Source organism: Perca flavescens, chromosome 17 (genome assembly GCF_004354835.1).
Source record: "Perca flavescens isolate YP-PL-M2 chromosome 17, PFLA_1.0, whole genome shotgun sequence".
In the NCBI taxonomy this organism is placed as follows: Eukaryota; Metazoa; Chordata; class Actinopteri; order Perciformes; family Percidae; genus Perca; species Perca flavescens.
The window spans coordinates 24,866,982-24,882,707 of NC_041347.1; the positions used below are offsets into that span (position 1 = coordinate 24,866,982).

General features: G+C 42.3%; 1 protein-coding gene across 1 annotated transcript in view; it reads left to right on the forward strand.

The window, feature by feature from the left end:
- Positions 1-5,683: 5,683 nt before the first annotated feature.
- Positions 5,684-15,726, forward strand: part of synpo2la (synaptopodin 2-like a) — an 11,070-nt gene continuing 1,027 nt past the window's right edge. The window contains exons 1-4 of the mRNA XM_028603297.1: positions 5,684-6,082; positions 9,574-9,725; positions 9,979-10,697; positions 12,170-15,726. The exon at positions 12,170-15,726 is cut by the window's right edge and continues 1,027 nt beyond it. Of these exons, the coding sequence (XP_028459098.1) occupies positions 5,981-6,082; positions 9,574-9,725; positions 9,979-10,697; positions 12,170-14,778 (3,582 nt within the window). The 5' untranslated portion in view covers positions 5,684-5,980 and the 3' untranslated portion in view covers positions 14,779-15,726. The remainder of the gene's footprint in view (positions 6,083-9,573; positions 9,726-9,978; positions 10,698-12,169) is intronic.

Genomic DNA, 15,726 nt, shown 5'->3' on the forward strand with positions numbered 1-15,726 from the left:
ACAAATGTTCAGGGTCCCCGGAGAATGAATCCTACCGACTTTGGTGATCCCTTGACCTTTCTTCCAGTGCCACAGGCAGGTTGACATTTTTGTTTTTTAGTGACATGTCTTCACAACTATTGGATGGATTGCCATGATATGGCTTGGATGGTTCCCAAAATATTCCAGAAAATATTTTGAGAAAACACCACATTTTCCCTCATCAGTGAGTATTTATTTACTTAATCTCAAATACCCATAAGGGCATTTGTTAACATCATTATGGGTTTAATAGTTATACTGTATTACTAAATATGAGTTTAGTGGACTGGCTAAGAAGTATAAAGGTCACTGTGACATCAATATACAAATACTGATAAAGGATGTTTATTCATGCAACGATTAGTTTTCAGATTATACTACCTGAAATCCAGGCTTCCAAAAAAACAAAAAACTAAACTAAACTAAAACAATCATAGCCTACCTTGTTGTCTAGTATATTTTTTACGCCATTGTTCTGTGTGAGTTTGCAGGTGTGTGTGTGTGTGTGTGTGTGTGTGAGACACACTGGTGACAGCACATGGAGGTTATGAGGGACCAACTGGCGTTGTGCCGTCTCTGTGCCGTGAAACAGATGACACAGGACACATCTCTCCCAGGACAGCGGGAGTCCTGGGAGAGATGCAGCACAGTCTGTCACAAACTGGGGTCAGCAGTTCAGCGCATTAGGGGGGAAAAGGTGGAGGCAAATTCAAGTGGCTGAAACTTAAAGGTCCCATGACATGGTGCTCTTTGGATGCTTTTATATAGACCTTAGTGGTCCCCGAATACTGTATCTGAAGTCTCTTTCCCGAAATTCAGCTTTGGTGCAGAATTACAGCCACTAGAGCCAGTCCCACAATAAGCTTTCCTTAGTATGTGCCATTTCTATGTCTGAAGCTATTGAAGAGGAGGGGGGGCAAGGTGGAGGGTGGGGGTGTGGCCTTGACCAACTGCCACTTTTCTCGTTTGAAAGCCATGATGTCTCTCTCTGATGGGTTGGCCAAATTCTCTGGGCGGGCAAAGCAGAAAAAGGGGAGGTAACCTTGCTTGTTATGACCTCATAACAAGCAGATTCCAAAACAGCTCATCTGAGCTTTCATTTTCTCAAAGGCAGAGCAGGATACCCAGGGCTCGGTTTACACATATCACCATTTCTAGCCAATGGGGGACCTTAGACAGGCTGGGGGAGCGCATATTAATGTTAAAAAAACTCATAAAGTGAAATGTTCATGCCATGGGATCTTTAAGCAGTAACATTGTGCTAACACACATAACACAGTAAAGAGATTTGACTGCCACACCAAAAAACTCAGATCTAGACCAACTTGAAGCCAACTTTGCCCCACACACATTACTATGTAGTGACAATTACATTGTAGATACAATCTGACATCTTAAACATTTATATATCCAAAAATTAAAAAATAAATAAATAGGAAGCACTGTTTTTGCAGAAAGAGAGAAAGTGAACTGGACGGCACCAATTAGCGAGGCTGGAATCTGAACTAAATGTCATCTTAAATAATATAATTTAAGAAGAAGAAATCTTATGGGCCTTAGAAAAAAGCTAGAGTTTAAAAATATATTGCAAAATGTCAGAATTATATCTCCTTCAAAAGAAAAACTAACCTTTTTTAACTTGACATTTTAAAAATGTGAGACTCTCAAGAGTATTATAAAATGTCTCTCCCAAAAGGGTACAGTATGATGTTGAGTACAATTCTCTAAAGCTACACTGTGAAAATTACCTTCTTCACATGTACAGGTCATATGTCAGGCATTTCCCTGCATATAAAATAACAGGGTACAAGCGGCCGAAATGGGTTTCCTCAGGAGGGTGGCTGGCGTCTCCCTTAGAGATAGGGTGAGAAGCTCAGTCATCCGTGAGGAGCTCGGAGAGCCGCTGCTCTTTTTGCGTCGAAAGGAGCCAGTTGAGGTGGTTCGGGCATCTGGTAAGGATGCCCCTGGGCGCCCCCTAGGGAGGTGTTCCAGGCACGCCCAGCTGGGAGGAGGCCTCGGGGAAGACCCAGGACTAGGTGGAGGGATTATATCTCCAACCTGGCCTGGGGAACTCAGGATCCCCAGTCGGAGCTGGTTAATGTTGCTCGGGAAAGGGAAGTTTGGGGTCCCCTGCTGGAGCTGCTCCCCCCGCGACCCGACACCGGATAAGCGGACGAAGATGGATGGATGGATGGATGGATGGATGGATGGATGGATAAAATAAACTAAAGGTTTAAAATGTTTTAAAAATAAAATTGCATACATAAAACACACACCATCCCCTTTGATTACTGCCTCTCTAATGTGCACAGTGCCTTAATATTCCTGCTTAAAAGAAACTAGTTGCAAATAATTAACACAAATGTTTAGTATAGTCATCGTCCTTACTTTCTGTGTCTACTTTTATTATTAAACATATACACAGTTTACTTTGTGCACTGCCGTTTCAAAAAGCTCTGCTTACATCATGTGTATTTGTATGGCAGTCTCATTTTCACCTCAGTGTCTGCCATGCTGGCACAGATCCCTCAGTTAAAGACCACTGGGTCTGTGCCTGCTGCTACTCAACAAATGTATCTGTCAAAGTCGTCTTGGGAAGGCAAGTTGGCCAACAGTGAAGTCATTAAATAGAAAAATGAGAGAGAAAACAGAGAAAATGTCTGAAGCTCTTCACAGTAAAAAATTATTGAAAAGGAGGAGAAAAAAACACAAAACACGACGGAGAGATAGGCTGACACAAACTAATTAACAGCGGGAACAGGGAGGAAGCTGTCTCCTCACTTAACAGTTCTCCCATGTCCACAGGAAAAAACACTCCGCTTCCTCCATTTCCTATGTTTAAGCCACAATCGGCAAGTCTCAGCTGCACTCTTATGCACCTCTTTAATTCATTTTGATGCCACGGCACAATAGAACGCATATGGAGTACAAAAAAATCATATGGAGCCACATGGAAAAGTAAAACGTTTTTGCCATGCTGCTGCATATGGATTTTTTTTTAACTTTTAGACAGCCCACTTCTGGGCTGTCTTTCAAGAAAAGTAAAAAAGTGGCAGAGTGTGGCAGAGTGACTTAGCAGACCTTTTCCTGAGTTGTTGCGGGCAATGCAGTGTCTTTGTTTAGTTTGACAGGAAAACACAACAGCTAACAACACATTGTATTGGTTTTAGCTGCACAAGTCTGTTATTGAATATCACAAAATTCTCTTTCTATTCTTAGAGTTCTCACTCCTGTTTTGGCAGTGTTTTTGTGAAGGATTGGTTGGAAATGATCTGACCTCTCACAAAGTCAGAAGGTCTTTCAAGTCTTTCACAACTATATTGGGACAGCATTAGGGTTTTGTTTTTGGACTCAGAGGGATGTGAAAATTTTAAAAACAACGCTATTAGATATGTCGGAGTTATAAACTCACGTGAGTCAAGCTTTTTACCATTTTGAATTTGAAACCAAAATGTCACCTTTTCATACCTCAGTGTAGCTAAAATCCTAGTGCAGACTAGTTTCTTCATGTCCTAAAATATTTTAGGAAGATATGATCTGTGAATGTAGTGACATGCACCCTGAAAACTGCTTGTCATGTATCATAAAACTTGGTGTAAAGTGAAACATCCAACACAAAACACAAGAGGGTAGTTAAAAATATGTCAAATCTAATGTTAGATATCTTTAACAACAAAAGAGACAAAAATAACTATAAATACAGTAATTATTGAGAAGTTAATAGAGAAGTAAAAGCTCCAGGAGGGCAACAACTAGCCTACTTTTAACCACTAGGGGGAGTGGTTGGCACAACTGTTCTACAGCTATGTTTGTTCAGATATCTGTCTAATGCGTCACTTTCCCTGTGTAAATACAGATCTGATATAAAATGTATCAGTTGTATCTGTGTGGTTAATCACTTGTTTTAACTGTGGTGCTCTGTTAGATCTGATACCATCTCAAGGAAGAGAGGGTGACATTTTCTCTGACTGTCTGGCCCAGGACTGATCTTGGTTACTATCCTGAGGTCTGGAGACAGCTGTAGAGCAAGGCTGCCAAAGGGAGCAGCTATCATTGGTAACCTCCTGTAGCATTGATAATGGCAGTGGTGCCTTTGCAGCAAGGGGATCATCCAGGCTCTATCAACAGGTTTAAAGGCCTGCCAATGCCCCCAAAGGAAAATCCAACATAGCTAAAGCAAGTTCACATGCACTGAGACCAAGTGTGCAGTGGAGATTGATTTGTTTGCTCAGTTTGACGGGTTTTTAGATCTATTGTTTTCAGTGCTTTAATTAAATCAAGATTAGAGTGAGTAAGACATGTACAGAAAACGGGAAAGATAAGGACCAAGAGGGAAACAAGAGAACAGAAGAGATTGTAACAATGTGAAGCACCAACGTAACACTGGATTCATGAATCAAATTTGTATATTCAAAAATGTATAGCCAGTTTCGAAGATATGACGTTTAAGTTAAGATCAAATGTGTCAGTGTCTTTCATGAGTATAGACCTCATTTGATTGACTTTTAACTAATCAGTTTGGAAGTTTCCTTCAAAGAATATTTGTATCTTACCCACTACTGAAAACTCAGTCAGTGGTAAAAAGACACCCTTCAGTTTCAGCCAGGCTGTGGGAAAGTAATTTGACTTAATGTCACCTGTGCAGTGTGTGATAAAAATTAGAAACCTGAATGCAATACAGTATCAAAATCAACTAATATAGGGCAGAACAATGCAGGAAATATCATGTTAAAATATGGGGTTGGAATGTGTCTGGAAATGTTCTCAAAATCAAAATCCATGAAACTGGCAATGCACTCTTATTGCACCAGTTACCTTTAAATGTATAACCACTAAAGCTAAACTAAACTGGTGAACATGGTGAACATTGTAAACATTACAGCTGCTTAACATCAGCATGCTAGCATTGTCATTGAGAGCACGTTAGCATGCTGACATTAGCATTTAGCACCTATTACAAGAGATATCATTATGTCTCTCTGATTTAGTACACAACAAGAAACCATTTTGCAAAAAAATTGTTCATCTGTTATATACAAGCAAGCATGGGTTCCTTCTGTGTTGCAAAGTATTTGTCATTCAGTCAACACTGTGGATTTAGGACACATTTCAATGTAGCTATGCAGGCTGTTTATCCAGGGCTTGTAAAAGTATTTATCCTAAAGTCTCCATGATGACAGCCTAGAATGCATGTAGATCCAGAGGAGCCGCCCAGATACACAGCAGCCTCAGCAGTTAAAGACTAATCAGTACCAAAGTCAATCAATTTATTGTCTACATCATTAATTTTCATCAGAGCAACAGTGGACTGTCCTATCATGGCATGTCTCATCCCTGAGATTTGAGAGTCTGGCTGTAACTCTACTAAAGGTTACTAATGACCTTAATGCTGTAAAGCCAGATATGAAACAGTGCCATTTGGACTTTCTGAATGTTACCTTTCCCTTGGTCTGCAGACGAGCATGCAAAGCAGCAGAGGGGTGTCCTATTTTTGGAGGGGCTATCAGCAACCCAGTGACATAGGTCTGAGTGACAGGACAAGTGTTGCGTTGGACCCTCCCCTCGCTCGTTTGAGGCAGGCATTCCTCAGTGTAAGCAGACACAGACCCCCCTCCCATCATATTTCTCTCTCCCTCTCTCTCTCGCTTTCCCTTGGCTATGATGGTTGGCCCACTCTGGGTATGGGTGGGCGCACAGAAGTGTGTGTTTGCATGTGTGTGTTTGTGTGTGTGTGTTCAGGTGTGAGCGTCGGCCTACAGCTAGAGCTAGACTCAGAGAGAAGTCGGCGTCCGGACAGTGTGGCAGGCAAGTGCACGTCAGAGCTCTCTGAGGGGGCCCTGACCACTGACCATGGGGCAAATGCACTGAGGGCCCCCAAGACAAAATATAAAAGCCAAAGAGGAGCTGAAAATAACCAAGAAAAAGAAGAAACGCTTAAAAAGACAGAGAGAGCAGAACAATGGTTGCAGAGGAAGTGATAATTACATTGTCTGGTGGCGCGCCATGGGGCTTTCGTCTCCAGGGAGGTGTGGAACATCAGAAACCGCTACAGGTGGCTAAGGTAAGGCGGGTCATTCAGCAAGTTTGACAGAAGCAGTTGTTTCATGGTTTGCTGAGTGGAAGGAACAAAACTGTGTTAGATTCAACAGCCTCAGTAAAGAAAAGTGAAACATCAGCTGGGATATATTAGGCGGAGATTTAAGGAGCTGTGAACAAAGTTGAAATGGAATATTGGCTGCCATGCATGTTGGTTTGGGGCCTGAATATGAGTCATCATCTTGTTTGAGAACAGTCTTCATGCAGAGGCGCACCAATGATTGATTGGGTGAACTTAAAACTTCAAGTTCAGCTGGGAATATAGGGCGACCTTGTTGCATATCTTCCACTGAATGCTGCTTCTCCTATTAAAGTTCTAATGAAATTAAAGTGATAATGACCAGAAAATCTGATCTTTTCTACATTGGTTACTTTCTGACAAATAACTGGAGCTGTTCTTCGGTAGTGCTTTGAGCGGTTACACATGCGCATTATAGCAGAGATTTTTGGTACATTAAGGTAATCGTTTTATAAACTGTTAACTTATCTTTATTGTGAGGAGCTTATGGATACTACACACACTTTACCCATGACCGGGAGCTGATTTATGCTATTCAACAAGCATATTTCCACTACATCATTATTTTTGTAAGAAACTCAAATCACACCAGCAATGCTTGGTCATGTTTGAGTTGGCAGATTACCTGAAATCTATCTGAAAACACTGTTGTAACAGTACCATGGGGCAAACCACATAAGTGAGCAATGAATGTCATGAAAGTGATTTAGTTCAGTTCTGGAAATCCCTGTGGCTCAGGCCAGACTCAAGCCACATTGGTGTCTCTGATATAAAATATAAAAAATGATATTGCAGACTACTTTTATATCTTTTATAACAAAGATAAATAAAAAAAAATATTGTGTAAAGGAAATATTTAACCTTATAACACTGCCCTAAAGCAAATTCTTCATGGATAAAAATGTAATGTGCACATTTGGCCCCAGTGACGCAGTTCAGATTTGATTCTTGATCTCCATTTGAGAAAGCAAAGAATCACATGTAAGCCAAATACTGTATACTCTATAACATTATTATTTTGGCTTGCAAGCAGCAAGAAATAGTACATCTAAGAGATATTTTATCTCCTTTGCTGTTAGAATCAAGTCAGTTCCATGTCATCACGATCTGTCCCATCAAAAAATTATCAATCCACAGCTGTTGCTTCTCACTCTATCAACCTTGTCCTTCCTGTTTAAAAAGACCTGGGCCTACTCTCTCTCTCTGCAATGACCTCTTTGTATAACTATATTCAGAAATAAGATCTGTCTATATTATAGACAGATCTTATTTCTGAATAGGATAGTTATGGTTTAGTACTCGTGCAGACACGTTACACATGCAATACATGTACACATATGACATACATGCACACTTTCAATAATTGTTGACTGTGCAGAACTCCTTTTCTAGGTGGCTATTTTTGGTTTGGTTTTTGGTTTTGGGGTCAGCCAAAGGTATGCGTTTCAGCTCAGTACTCAAAAATTACCCTGATACACTATTTTTATACATGCACAACTCAGTATCTTGCTGCTTGGAGATAAACCTATGACTTCTTTTTGTTCACGTTCAAAAGAAATCCTGATTGCTACCTCTATTGTATTCCATATATTTCTGTTCAGGCACCATGAGCTGTGAATACATGACCAGGAGGAACAAAACCAACTTGCTTTGGTCTTTTTAAGGCTTAGGATACATCTTTGTTATCTATATACCTCATACATATCTAAGACAAGTTGCATTTTCCATTATGTACCTCTCTATAATGCACGATTATGTTCAAATGAAGGTTAATACATTGGCACAACAATTCTCATTGGGTAAAGGAAACGTTTCTGCTTACAGACCTCACAAATTATTTATGGCAAAACCTGTCTTACAAATATTTTCCCTTTGCCGGACAAAGGGGAATATTTACTGGCGAAGATGGTAATTTTGGTTTGCTTATCAGAAACAAAATGTGCTATGGGCCATGCACCAAGGCAGTATTTATCATTAAGAATGTTAATCCAACATGTAGTTGATTTATGCAAATGTTGAAGTATGTAGCCACAGGACACCAAATCACCTAATGGTGGTGGACAACAGCTGCTTCTGTCTGACCATCCAAAACAGAGTGCTCCTTCACCCCTGAATGTAGGAAGGTGTAATATTGTCAAGTCTCATACTATACTGTCCCTAACAGGTGGAGTAGTTTGGGGCTTCACTGAAAGAGCTGGTGTGTCAGTGCTGGGTTGGTGCCTGTGGGTATGCATGCACGTGTTTGTTTTTTTGTATCAGTGGTGTGTGTGTGTGTGTGTGTGTGTGTGTGTGTGTGTGTGTGTGTGTGTGTGTGTACACACACATGTAAGGGTATTATAACTGTTATGACTAGCAACCACAGGGGACTGACTGACTGAATGAATAACTGACATCCTGTACCACAAGCAGCACAGGCCACTTTGAAAGGCTTAGCTAAATGTGGATGTGGGATTTCATTACAGGCAAACAAGAATAGCTGGAAAGAAAACTAAATTTGTGAACCAAAGTTCTACAAAGTCAAACTAAGAAGACGTAGTGACATCTTAAGTCAACCAAGTGACAATCAATATTACATATTAATATAACAATACATGGCAGTGCCCTCACAATTCTATCGACACTGCAGTCATTGTCTTTGAACATTTTCAAACATCTGATTTGAATTTATTATGGGACATGTTGACCTGAGGCTATTCAGGTTGGGCATAATGCCATGGTCCTGACAGACCTCGGGCACAAATAGCAAAGCTCCAAATGAAGATGGCTGCTGGCTGACATTTCCCTGTTTAAGTGTGTATGAGTGCCCCACTCAAGCTGCAATATGTGGCATACGTATGTACCACAGCAAGATCAAGCTGTCTGGACAAAATCTGCTCTCTGTCAGTCACTATCACAAACCAAGACAAGACACCAGCATATCTCTGTAAGGCTTTTGTTTTCTATCCCTGCAGTCACAAAATTCAAAAATAACAATTCTAAGGGAACTAATAAAATAGCAGGAAAAAAACGAGTGCTGATGTTTGTACCAATTGGCTTTATATTCTCTTTTAGGTATCTACTGTACACCAAAGGTAGACCTGAGAATTGAGACCTGGCCTTAAGTTCCAAGACATTTTTGATATAAAATCAAATAAATAAATAAAAATATACATATGCCCTTCATTGAATTGTCAGTATTCAGATGTGAAAGACTTGCATTTCTTGGACTTAAGCTTGCCCTCAAGGCCTTAAGACTTGACTTGAGTTGTGCCCTTGAGACATAATGGAGACTTGGATGTCTCCTGAAGGACTTGACAGTTGTCTTGAATGTTCCCCCTTCAAAATAGATTAGCTTCATTCCAAAAATATGTTATGTATAACCCATCAAAACTCAACATTGGTGTAACTTTATGTCGTCTATGTGAGTGTTTTAATTGTGCCTTTCTTTACTGGTGCAGGTGCGTAAACGCAGCAAGGCATGTAGGGCTGGGCTTAGGGAGGCTGATGAACTGGTGTCCATCAATGAACAGCCATGTGGAACGCTATCCCATGCCCAGGCCATGGAATTTATCGACAGCTCCCCTGGGATATTACACATCCGGGTTAAAAGGTCAGAGAAACAAAATAATGATACTGTTACTATTGATAAACCATCATCAACCCATTATAATGGATCAAGTAGAAATTATATCATGCACAAGTCAAAGACTCAAGTCTGACACAGGACATGCACTATTTACAATGTGCATGTGTTTGATACTACTACATATTATATCCCCAGATTTTGGAAATTTGATTCTAATATCACATCCAACGGCCCTCATTTGAGCCTTTTAATATTTTAAACCCTCCACTGTTTGCAGGGTGCCTGCTGGTTTTCAGTCCGTTGTGCTTGTGACCCGTGCCCCATCTCCCCGTATAGACAAAGAGTACCGTGCTGCTCTGCGTGCCATGTCACCCACCCACTCCCACCACGCACCCGTCCGTGAAGTCAACCGTAGCCACTCCTCGATAACCAGTGGATTGACATCTCCACCTGGTAGTGAGGCTTACTACGGCGAAACTGACAGTGATGCAGATGTGGCGGGCTATGAGAGGCAGCGCCGGCAGAAACGCCGCAGCCCCAGCAACTCCAACCCAGGAAAACCAACAGGAAGAGCATCCCCTGAGGGCGGGGAGACTTCAGAGATGAGTGGCTATGACAGTGCTCCAGATGCACATCTTTACCCTAGTTTATTGGATAAACGTGGGGGAGATGGAGATGGAGGAGGGGGGCTACCAGGGGTGGCACGGAGGGAGGTGATTTATCAGCCTCCTGGACCAGGAATGTGGTCCTCCCAGACATCCACTGAGACCTCCTCCATCATCTCCTCAGCAGATGACCAGGGGCCACGGGATGGAGGTCAAGAGGAGGATAGTGGCTTTCTAGAGCCAACTAATGTGCCACTGGTATCCCCTGAGAGGGCAAAGGAGGCCATGATGCTGAGCTCCCGCAGCCAGTTTGTACCCATGGTGGGTCCTTTGAATAAACCCCTTGATGAGGAGCTTACAACAACCTACATGGAAAAGGCCAAACAAGCCAGTAAGTTCAGCTGAGGGAGAACAATGACAGAGATCCTGTGCTTTACATGGGTTCTCCACACTTATGTACACATTCCAACCTCATATTGTGTTCATGTTCACTGGTTGGTTCAACTGGTTGGAGTCATAAAACGTTTTTAAACCCTACAAACACATAAATATGTCATTAGATTGTTAAGTCCCATGGCAGATAGAAATTCCTCATATTTTAATATTTTTCTCAAGGATGCTCTTTTTGATCATGTTTCTTAATGTTATTTTTTGTGTATTATTTCTATGGAAGAAACGTTCTCATATAATTGTATATGTCAGTGTGATATTGACTTTTTTAGGCAGAGATCATACTGTATGTACAGTTTACTTGCCTTTGTTGAACCTGAAGACAAATATGCCCCCAAACCTACCAGAGAAAAACCTAGATATTTGCAGAAGGTTCAATAGTAAGTTGAAGTCTTCACACCTTGAACGCTAATAATACTGCTACCTACACTACCTTCTTTGTTCAAACATTTCATCTCTAAACCAAACCTCCATAAGAGTCAACTATTGGTTTGAAACAGCCCTGTAGACTGTTCAAACAGATAGCTGTATCATCAAACAGTAGACTTAATTTTGTACAAACCTGTCCCTATTTGAACATACATATTTACAATAATCATTCTACAGATAGACAGATGAGTTTTAAAGCAATACTATTTAAGCCTATTGATGCCTGACAATATGAATTGATACCAACATTTTTTATAGTACCAATCTGAATGAGTACTTAATCTTTATGTTGATGTGAATTTTAGTTTATTTATTCACAATTTTGAAGAGAGAGAAAACAACCGACACAGAGCACTGACTACAACTTGTCATTCTGTCCATCATCCATAATAAGCTCAGGAAAAGGACAGAGCTGGGCTATTTTAAGTCAATAGAAGTTAAGAACTTGAATAAATTTACTCTTGTAAATCCCCCTTGCCATCACTGAGTGCAAGTTTAACATTCTAATGTCATACTACCCTGTCCAAGACAAACTAAGAACTCTCTTCACGTGGCAGTGCATATTAGGGTAACAAATTAATGAATCTGCTTAATACCATAACAGGTTAAAGAATATGTTGTGGCTAGCCTTTGAAGTTCCCCTTCCAGTCACCTACAACATGCAACTTTCCACTAGCTTGCAGATATTTCTAGTTAAGTTAGATGTCATGTGACTAATAATGTGCAAATGTATCCTTCACTCCAGCTAATGTGAGAAGCTGAAGGCTTGCCTGGAATTTTTCCTGGAAGTGCTTCTGTGGCAAGTTAAGAGATGGACACCTGTTGAAGGCATGGCGATCAGAACAGGTTTAGCTGTTCATGTCAGAGTCAGTTCTTGGTTTAAAGGTTAAATCTGTAAATTCAGAATTCTCTGACCTTACTGTAGTACTTATGTCATGATATTGTGAAACTGTTCCTAATAGCTATTGCTTTAATACCCTGCAGAACTGAACAGAGGGGATACCCCGCAAGACAAGCATGTAAAGGAAGCCAAAACCAAGTGTCGAACAATTGCGTCCCTACTGACTGATGCTCCCAACCCTCACTCTAAGGGGGTGCTGATGTTCAAAAAAAGGCGGCAGCGCTCCAAAAAGTACACCCTTACCAGTTTTGGTAGTGTGGATGAGGATAGGTGTCAGGACTCACAAGAGGAAGATGGGGTATTCCCTGGCAGCGAATCAGAGTTTGATGAGGATGGCTTCTCTGCCGTTCCTGACCCAACTTGGGATAGTGACTACTTGGATATGCTGGAGAAGAGGGCAACTGCAGGCACTGAAGGTCGTGGGGATGGGGCAGAGGATGCTCCAAGTCCAGGGTTAAGTGACATCGCAGGCAAGGGTGCCCAGTTGTTTGAGCAGCAAAGAAAGAGGGCTGCTGAGCATGCCAAGAAGGTAGAGGCAGCACAACCTCAAGCTCCTCCACAGTCTCAAGTCCAGGGGCAGGTTCAGATGCATCAGTTGCAACCAGAGACACAACCACAGATGCAGCCAAACCTCCAGCCTCAGCAGATGATAGCACCTGGCACTATAGCACAGCAAGAGCTCTCCCAGGCTCCAGGTCCAGTTGCAGCCTATGGAATGTCTAATGGGGACCTATCCTACTCGGCAGTTAGTACAGCTAGCATGAAAATGACACCTCCACCTGTGACACCCAAACCAGCCACTGCCTCAGTGACTGTTCTGACCAGACCTGCACCACCAGCTGAAACACCATTACCAGAACTACCTGCTAGTAATGTTCTCAACAGAACGGCACGTCCTTTCACTCCTGGCTTCATCAGCATGCGAGCTGCGACAGCACCTGTATCGTTTCGACCATCTGTCACAAAGACAAGCCAGCGTCCTGCCTCAGCAGCTGTTGTGCAACTACCATTCTCCACTGCCTCTGAACTAGCCATGAATACTACATCAGTAACATCCCCACCATCCTTTGTACCTCAAGGTCCCTTGGCCCCAACACCAGAAGCTCCTGTTACCTATTACCCTCCAGTCGTCTCTACCTCTGTAGAGAAAATGCAGTCCTCACCACCAATAACTACTGTTCCCCAGGCTCCATTTGTAGCTGTGCCCCCAGTGTCTATGCCCTCAATGCTCCTGGCTTCGCAAGCACCAATGGCTCCAGCCCCAGCTCCTCCTGTATCCCAAATTCTTTCTTCACCTAACCCAGTTGACCCAGTGCTTCCACTTCAAGTGCCATTTTCTCAACCACATCCACCTCACTTTTCTATGGCACCTGTAGCTACAGTGTCAATGGTCTCTCAGCTAGAAGCTGTAGCTCCAACCCCTGTTCCTGGTCCAACAGGTCGCACAGGGATCTTAGTTGATGCTCGACGGCGAAGTGGCAAACCCAAACCTATGTTCAATTTACCAGATGTCAAGAAGAACTCCCCCAATCCTGATCTATTGTGTATGGTGCAGAACCTGGATGAAAGGTCCACCCGACACAAATATGGCCAACCACCGTCTGAGGCTATCTATGATGATGCAGAGGAGGAGAGGAGTGGCGAGACCAGCATGGGTAGGGCACCTCCTCCAGTGGCACCCAAGCCTCGGGTCATCCATGAGGCCCCACAGTTTCTTCAAGCAGGAGGTAAGGGGGCACAGCTGTTTGCCCGCAGGCAGAGCCGCATGGGTATGTATGTAGTGGATACCCCACCTGAGACCCCTTACCAGCAGGAAGTGGCCTCGCACAGTGCAGCCCAACTCGTTGACTCCACTTCAAACCCTTCCCTTGTCTCTCAGTGGAAATACTCCCCGAATGTCCGTGCTCCTCCACCAATTGGGTACAACCCACTCTTGGCCCCCTCTATCCCTACGGGGCCTCAGAGAAATACAGGCAAGCCAGAAAGCAGGGGTAGAGGAGTCTCCCAAAGAGAGGGCATCAAAGCTCTGGATTTCATGAGAAGGCAACCCTACCAGCTCAACTCTGCTATGTTCAACTATGGTGGCAGTACTGCTAATTTATCAGCCATGCCTTCTTATCAGGCCCAGAGGCAGCAGCATGGTGACTACACAACAGCAACAATGGTGGGCAGCTCATTAACCTCACCTAGGCAGATCCCCATCAAAACAGCCCGTGTCTTCGAGGTCAAGCGATTCTCCACACCCACACCTATGTCAGCTCCCACTCTAGCTCCAAAGGTCATAGCCCCTCGCTCGGCCACTACCCTCGGAGAACGTTTGACTCATTCTGGCATGATGTCCCCACCTCCTGCTCCTTTCACTCCAACCCCGGCCCCTCACTTGACACCAGCACCAGTCAATGCCCCAATACCAGCTTTACTTCCCTCCCAACCAGTTGGACTGCCCAGCCTCCCAAAATTCTCTGCCGCCCCTATTACACAGCATGTGCCCCCTGCAGTCTCTACACCTTACACTCCGGTATCATACACCACTGGGCTACAGGCAGCCAAGCAGTTCCAGAGCGCCCCTGAGCTTAGTATCCTTGCCTCTTTGCCTCCACTCAAGTCCGACCCAGTTCAGGCACCAAAACCACGTTTTGTTGCCACCAAGAGAGGTGTCCAGCCCCATGTTTGGAGGCCAGGGGCAATGTGAACACCAGTAAATCCATCACTACCACACATGGACATCTTCATGTACTATTCATTAAGTGCTGAAATTAATTAATCAATTGACAATTTTGTTAATTTGTTTATTGTTTAAGTTAAAAATGCCAAATATCCATTGGTTCCAGTTTCTCAAATTTGAAGATATTCTGTTTTTTTCTTTTTACATCATTGTTAATTGAATGTCTTTGGGTTTTGGATGGGGCTTAGGCTTTAAAAAAAATTGTGATGGGCAATTATCTTAATCAATTTATGTATGAATTGAAAGAAAGTGACAGCCCTACATCCATTAATTTAAGCCTCAAATTGAGCTGTAAACATAAAGTGATGAAGAAACATAAAGTGATTTGGTATAAAGTTGAAATCCAGAAGCCATTCAAGTTTAAAAAAAATGTTAGAACATGAATAATAGTAAGAAATCATACAAAATCTACTTATTGTTAAAAAATACTGTTCATAGTATTTATTTTGCTGCCAACTCATTTACTCACACATTTATCTGAGTGACAATAATAATAATAGTACACTAGCACATACTGTATGCTGTATAGTCCAACATATGCCTGTCCTGGAGGAGGTTTGTGTAAGGCTTCTGGAGATCTCTTTCTACTTATTTAGCAGAAATATCATCTAATCAGAGCCTGTACTGAAATATTCTTTGAAACTTGAAATGTCTGAAAGATGTTGAAAATGAATAGTCGCGGTTTGGATCATAAGATTGAATGACTGAAGAAATATGTTTTAGTATGTTGACAGGTGGAGGATCATAAAGCAACAGCAGGCTTATATATTTATCTATCTTTGAACATTTAATTCTGTTATTTAGTACTTGTCCTACTAAATGATGTGCATGAAATGTTTTCACCCTCCTCTGTTTGTGGCATTGTCAAGAAGAAGCCCATCATTACCTAGTCTCCTTGTCCAGGGATTTAAATTA